Below are 7042 nucleotides of genomic sequence, written 5' to 3' on the forward strand. Positions count from 1 at the left end.
CATAAAATATCATGGGGAAGACTAGATTAGGGTTGATTCACTAAAGTTAATAAAGCACAGTACTGTAGTGGGCACTCAGTAAATAGTTGCCGCATGATGAATTAATTGAACTAAATTCAAGATATCTTGAAAGAGTGGGAGTAGCCCTGCGGGGAATCGGAGGTCTAGCGCCAAGTCCCAGAGGCCTGAGAAGACAAGGTCTGGTGGGGGAAAGGGCTGAGCTGAGTTTGATTGGCTCTGAGAGGTCAAGTGGCCATGCGAAGTTGGGAAGACCAGGCGGTGGCCTGAGCCCTGGGCCAGGGGCAAATGGAGGGTGGTGTCCAGGGAAGTCACAAACCTTCGGAGTGGGCAAAGAAGGGCCTCGGGACCCCCCCGCAGTGCTGGATATCCCCTTTACTCCCACTTTCCGGCAGCGCGAGGGACCAGCGGGGACCTGAGGCGGGACAAAGCACAGACCCCCGCCCACCTAAAGGTGGCTCCGTGCTCAGCCTTCTTTGTGTCCGAACCTTAGGGCTAGACTGTTCGAGGTGAGGAATTGGACCACACGGCCGTCGGAAGCGAGTTCCCAACATTATTCCCTCGGCCGCCGCCCACCCTTTCAGTCCCTGGAAGAGCAATCCAGGATGTTCCACTTTAAGGGGCGGGCCGGGGCGGGGCTTCCGTGCCTAGTCCCAGAGACCGCGCCCGCCCGGCCGCAGACGCGGTCGCGGAAGCTGAGCGGAGTCACGGAAACCTGGGAGAGTGTTCAGGGGCCGGGAGGTCCGGGCAGCTGTCTAGCCACCAGCTGACCGCAGGCTGCGTCGTGTTGCCGGTTTCGCAGGCACCATGAGCCAGGACGCCGAGGTGGACATGAAGGAAGTGGAGCTGAACGAGCTGGAACCCGAGAAGCAGCCGATGAACGCGGCGTCGGGGGCGGCTGTGGCTGTGGCCGTGGCGGGCGGCACCGAGAAGAATGGTCTGGTGAAAATCAAGGTGGCCGACGACGAGGCGGACGCGGCGGCCGCGGCCAAGTTCACAGGCCTGTCTAAAGAGGAGCTGCTGAAGGTGGCAGGCAGGCCCGGCTGGGTACGCACCCGCTGGGCGCTGCTGCTGCTCTTCTGGCTCGGCTGGCTGGGCATGCTGGCGGGCGCCGTGGTCATCATCGTTCGGGCGCCGCGCTGCCGCGAGCTGCCCGCAATGAGCTGGTGGCACAAGGGCGCCCTCTACCGCATTGGCGATCTTCAGGCCTTCCAGGGCCGCGACGCAGGCGACCTAGTGGGTGAGTCCGGGGCTCCCCCACCCCCACCCCCACCCCCACCCCGCGCTCCCCCGGTTTAACTGGTCACCGGCTTCGACCCCTGTGCCCAGATTGACCCAGCTGGTTCTCCACCCTTCCTGGTACTGGTGACCGCCCCCTGGGACGTAGCCCCTCCTTCTTTCTTCGAAGGAAACCGCCCCCCACTCCCTCTTTCCTGAGGGTGGCTGACTCAGCATCCTCCCTTTCCCCTCCCGGCGCCAGTAGCCTATCGCTGCAGGTTTCTGAAGCAATGTGCTAGTCTCCTTACAACAGCTTCTCTCGTGATCCAGCCAAACCGCCCCCCCCACTTCGTCTCGGGGAGAATAGGGGCGATCAGGGGCCTCAGGGAGGCGTCACTTTAAACTCTGCTTCTCCATTTCAGGCCTGAAGGGGCGGCTTGATTACTTGAGCACCCTGAAGGTAAAAGGTTTTGTGTTGGGCCCAATTCACGAGAACCAGAAGGATGACCTCACAGGGACCAACTTGGAACAGATCGACCCCACTTTTGGCTCCAAGGAAGATTTTGACAGTCTCCTGCAATCGGCCAAGAAAAAGAGTGGGTGTCCTAGAGCTCGGAAGGGCTTGGCTAGGAAGGGCTTGGCCTTCTGACCAGAGGAAAGGCCGGATAGCTTTATTGTCTGGTTTATTGCTGAGTGGCTCCGAGTTTTCCTAGGGCGGGTACAGGGGAGGTTTGTTAGGCTTCAGCCTAAAATAGACTTGTCAGGTGGTTCAGAGACTTTCTATACTTGGATGTGCAGTTATTTAACTTCTGGGCTTCAGTGCCCTTATTTGCAAAATGTAGGTTTTTGCCAAATCAGTGGTTTTAAAACTTGTAAAACAGTGGGTCCTTTTGAAAAAAAACCCAAGTAACGTCTTTTCTTACATTGAACAGGGTTTGCTTTGGGGGTGAGGGGCCCAGGGCCTCATAAGCTCAGCCTTCTCTGTTACACTACCCTCCCCCCGCCTCCCGCCCCGCCACTTGCTCATATCTCTGTTTCGATGGAAAGAGTTTTGCCAGGGTTCAAATCTAAGCTTTTGTACCAATACGCAGGAAATACTCTGCCGACTTATATTTGTTGATTTCCTCCTTTCCCCTCCCCCCAGAGTCTTTCTATCAACTGCCTCCTCCTCCATTGTTCTAGGCATCCGGGTCATCCTAGACCTCACTCCCAACTACAAGGGCCAGAACTTGTGGTTCCACTCCACTCAGATTGACACTGTGGCCACCAAAGTGAAGGTGAGTGTGTTGGTGCTTGTGGCATGTGGGAGCGGGATGCTGGGGCTGTTTGGTCCTTTCATAGCAAGTTCTATAAACGGTAGCCCGGTGCCAGCCAAGGGGCCCCTTGCTCCTTGGAGCCAAGCAGGCATGCTCCTCCCACAGGCAGAAGGATAGGCAAGCATTGCACCCTTATTTTTGTTTGTTCCTTTTCTGACCACTCATTTTCCTTGTTTCCCTGACTCTGAGGGTGACAGTGCCAGGAAGGGAATTTCTCAGATGTGAATTTTCTTCCTTTTGGGAGAGGAAGCCCTTTCTCTATGGGAATTCTGTCCTGTCTGGTTTCCCTTTTCTTATTTGATGTGTTTCGGAGTGGAGCCCAGTCTGAAATTGTAAGCATTGGAGTCTTCCTATGTGTCTGGAAGTATGCTGAGTACTTTATATACCTTCTTTAATCCCCTGTATAACCAAACAAGGTCCCTGTCAGTATCCCTAATCTGTAAATGAGGAAGCTGAGGTTCACAGGTCTTTAATGTGCCCTGGGATTTGATGTTCCAACTAGTCTTATCTCTCTAACCTGCCTACTCTGAAGGCCTAGGCTCAAACTCTGTACCCTGCAGGCTGGGAGTGGGGCTTTGAATGTCATCCCAGCCCCTAATGCCTGGGTTCTAGGAAACTGACCAGTTCAGAAAGGGTAGAACAAAAATGGAGGCAGACTCTGACACTTTGCTGGCAGCTGTGATTCTGAGGTAGAATTCTGTAGTCCCAGTTGACTGATTTCAGTTGACTCTTGGGGTCATTCGGTTCACTCCTTGCTACTTGCTGGAAGACCCTTTAAAAGTTACTGAGAAGGGAATGTTTTCAGATGGTGTGGCATGAGGTGTGGTAGCCTCAGATGAAGATGGAGACTAGAGGAGAGAACACATGGATCAGAGAGAGAAAGAGGAAGAGAGGGGCAGCAGGAGTGGGGTTCTATGTCATGTGCCCCATGAATGCCAGGGCTTCAGGCCTGGGCCTGTTCTGCAGAGCTGGCTTCTCTTTTCAAATCTTTGGCTAAACTGCCCTGGGGCTGTGCTTTGAATTTCACTTTTTTATCTTTGGTCTTGGCTCTGACTAGCTCTTTTACTTACACCCTCCGCAGGCTCCAGGAAACTGGGAGAGGAGTAAGTATACTCTTCTTGGGATCTTGGTTAGCATTTTAGGTTCCATCTCTGCTGCTCTCTGATTGTGGCCTTGGGCACGCCTCCTTGCTTCTCTGACGTCGTCTCCTTATCTGTAAAATGAGTATACCAGCATTCCATACATGCTAAGTGTTAAATGAAGTTACATGTATGAACATGAACACACTTTCCTCATAGGTCTTTTCTGTAGGGGTCAAAGGTAAAGCTTTGTGATTCACCATGAGGAGGAGTAGAGAAGTAGAGCGCTGTATCACTAAGAAGATCAATGATAGGTTAGAATGGAAGGGAACTAAAGGCTACCTACAGGTTTATAATAGAGGCAAGAAAGTGAGGCCGTTCAAGGCAAGTGACTCTCCAGAGGCCACGGGAGAGTGTGTGGCAGGCAAGATTTAGTGTGGGCTGAGCCTTTGCATCAGAGTGTTGATATCTTTCTTCTGTTCTTTTGCCTCCCTCCTATAGGAAGCTCTGAGGTTTTGGCTGCAGGCTGGTGTGGATGGGTTCCAGGTCCGGGATGTGGGGAATCTGACAGTGAGTACCCTTTCCATGCGAGAAGCAGAGCCTGGGTGAGAACAGAAGCACCCGCCAGGGCCTGACAGTGTTCCCTGCTTCTTGCCTCTGCTCTTTTCCTTCTAGGATGCGTCTTCATTCTTGGCTGAGTGGCGGAACATCACTAAGAGCTTCAGTGAAGACAGGTGGGTCCCAGACCCTGGCTTCCCTAACTCAGCTCCTTTGTGGGAACCCCTCAGTGGAGTACTAGCCCCAGGAAGCAGAGTGTTCCTAGCCCAAAACACCTTCTTCCTTTCTTGTCTGGTACTAACCTTGACTCCTGCTCTGCTCTGTGCAGGCTCTTGATTGCAGGCACAGACTCCTCCGACCTTCAGCAGATCCTCAGCCTGCTCGAATCCACCGAGGACCTGTTGTTGACCAGCTCTTACCTGTCAACCTCCAGTTTCACTGGGAAGCATACAAATTTCCTGGTCACCCAGTATTTGGACGCCTTTGGCAGCCGCTGGTGCAGCTGGAGTGTGAGTACCACCATGGTAGGAGAGGGAGCAGGTGGCCTTTCGGAAAAAAGGAGTGTTGGCGGGTGGAGGCAGAGGCGGGCCTTGGGGCTCACCAGTGCTTCCATTCCTGCAGTTGTCTCAGTCGGGGCTCCTGACTTCCTTCGTGCCACCTCAGCTCCTCCGACTCTACCAGCTGATGCTCTTCACCCTGCCAGGGACCCCAGTTTTCAGCTACGGAGACGAGATTGGCCTAGAGGAAGCCGCCCTTCCTGGACAGGTACCGCTTGCTGCCTGCCCAACACAGTGGGGGAGGCTGCATTCGTCCGTCACGGTGGTTCTGTGGCTGGCGGTGGACAGGCAAGGGCCTTGGGGAGGAGCCTGCGCTGGATTGCTTGTCAGCCAGCTGGTCAGTCGCTGTGCGGCCTTGGCAGGTTATTTCACTTCTCTGACTCTTGGTCATCTCTGCCGTGATACTACCTTTTTTATAGAGTAGTTAGGACTGAATGAGGGCGTATTTTAAAATGCAGTACCTGGCTCCTGGTAGGAGTTCAGCATGGTAGCCATCCCTCGGTAATTTGTTCGTTCACTGGGCAGCGGGTACTCTGCATTAGGCTGTGCTCTCCAGGGACTCAGAGTTGTGTGGGGGAACCAGATGAGTAAGAGAAGTACACGCAGCGAGTGCCTTGGTGGGGTAAGACCATGAAGGCACCCGGTTAGCTTTAGCCACAGGGTTGGAGGTTGACACCTAAGCGGATTATTTATTTATTTATTTAGTTTGCGGTCCGTGGGCCTCTCACTGTTGTGGCCTCTCCCGTTGCGGAGCACAGGCTCCAGACACACTGGCTCAGCGGCCATGGCTCACGGGCCCAGCTGCTCCGCGGCATGTGGGATCTTCCCGGATCGGGGCACAATCCTGCGTCCCCTGCATCGGCAGGCGGACTCTCAACCACTGCGCCACCAGGGAAGCCCTAAGCTGATATTTATAGAACCTGTCATTCACTTATTCCACAAAGCTTTATGCAGTAATTCCTACATGCTAGGCGTGGAGGAAACAAAAATACAGCGATGCACCAAAGAGCTGGAGGTGGTGAAATTAGATAGTAAGCACATATTGATAAAGATGCCAGGTGCTGCTGTGTGCAAGAAAGCAGGGTAAGGGGCCTAGAGAGTAGGGGACGTGGGTGGTTTTATATCAAATGGCCACAGGAAACCCGATGGAGGCACCTGAGCAGGGATCAGAGGGCAGTGAGGGGCTAGCTTGTGGCTGTCTGGGAGAAGTGCCCTCTAGGCTAGGGGACAGTGTGTGTGAGGCCCTGAGGTAGGGGAGGTTACACTTCTGTGGGGCTGGAAGCGGGACGAGGAGTTGGAGAGCGGCCCAGGTCTTTCCAAGCCCTGTTTCCCCTGCCTTTTAGCCTGTGAAGGCCCCGGTCATGCTGTGGGATGAATCCAGCTTTCCCAACACTTCAGGACCTGTAAACACCACCATGACTGTGAAGGTAAGGGTTTCAGATGGGCAGGGCCTGATCAGCAAGGGGTGAGGGCAGGTGGCCGGGGGGAGCTCACGCCCCGGGGAGCCCTTCACCCCCTTCTGCTGTATCTTTATCACTTTATACCGTGTGCAGGGCCAGAGCGAAGACCCTGGCTCCCTCCTCTCCCTGTTCCGATGGCTGAGTGATCAGCGGGGCAAAGAGCGCTCCCTGCTGCACGGAGACTTCCACGCGCTCTCCTCGGGGCCTGACCTCTTCGCCTACATCCGCCAGTGGGACCAGAACGAGCGCTTCCTTGTAGTGCTCAACTTCGGGGATGTGGGCCAGCCCGCCAGGCTGGGGGCCTCCGGCCTGCCTGCCGGCACCAGCCTGCCAGCCATTGTGGATCTGCTGCTCAGCACCCAGCCGGGCCGCAAGGAGGGCGCCCCTCTTGAGCTGGAGCACCTGAACCTGGAGCCCCACGAGGGGCTGCTGCTCCGCTTCCCCTACCTGGCCTGACCTGGGCCCACTACCCTTCCCCTCCCCTCCCCAGGCCCTTTGAGTTCTGGTTTCTCTCTCTCTTCTTTTTTTTTTTTTTTTTAAACTGTTACAGATGAACCCCCAAATAGGGTGTTTTCTGGTTTCAAATAAAAGTCACCCCTACCTGGTAGGGCCTCGCCTTCCCTGTACCCTCTGTCAACGGCAGGAAATTCTCTCCCCTTCGTCCCCTCTCCCCCACTGGACCCCACCAAGTGATCAGGACCAGAGAGGAAGGGGCATGTCGAGGTCACAACAGCAAGGTGGTGTCAGGATGAACTAGCACCCCGCCTCCCACCCAGCCCGGAGGTCTCGGCTCCGGCTGACTTTCCTTTACCTCCTCAGCAGTGGTCTCCAGCCAA

At 55.1% G+C, this 7042-nt stretch overlaps 1 protein-coding gene across 1 annotated transcript; it reads left to right on the forward strand.

The window, feature by feature from the left end:
* The first annotated feature begins 684 nt into the window (after positions 1-684).
* On the forward strand, positions 685-6811 carry SLC3A2 (solute carrier family 3 member 2). The gene is made up of 9 exons (XM_081240575.1): positions 685-1258; positions 1659-1832; positions 2419-2513; positions 4133-4201; positions 4307-4365; positions 4518-4698; positions 4811-4954; positions 6090-6173; positions 6300-6811. The coding sequence occupies exons 1-9, from the start codon at positions 826-828 to the stop codon at positions 6660-6662; spliced, it is 1602 nt and encodes a 533-aa protein (XP_081096701.1). The 5' UTR covers positions 685-825; the 3' UTR covers positions 6663-6811.
* Positions 6812-7042: the final 231 nt, after the last annotated feature.

This window comes from Mesoplodon bidens, assembly GCF_964165515.1.
Source record: "Mesoplodon bidens genome assembly, chromosome: 7".
Classification (NCBI taxonomy): domain Eukaryota; kingdom Metazoa; phylum Chordata; class Mammalia; order Artiodactyla; family Ziphiidae; genus Mesoplodon; species Mesoplodon bidens.

Excerpts from the sequence above, each read along its gene's own strand:
- SLC3A2 (XM_081240575.1), top strand. The coding sequence starts at position 826 with ATGAGCCAGGACGCCGAGGTGGACATGAAGGAAGTGGAGCTGAACGAG. Across the intron at positions 4,699-4,810 it reads GCCGCTGGTGCAGCTGGAGT|TTGTCTCAGTCGGGGCTCCT; the intron begins GTGAGTACCACC and ends CCATTCCTGCAG. Across the intron at positions 6,174-6,299 it reads ACACCACCATGACTGTGAAG|GGCCAGAGCGAAGACCCTGG; the intron begins GTAAGGGTTTCA and ends TACCGTGTGCAG.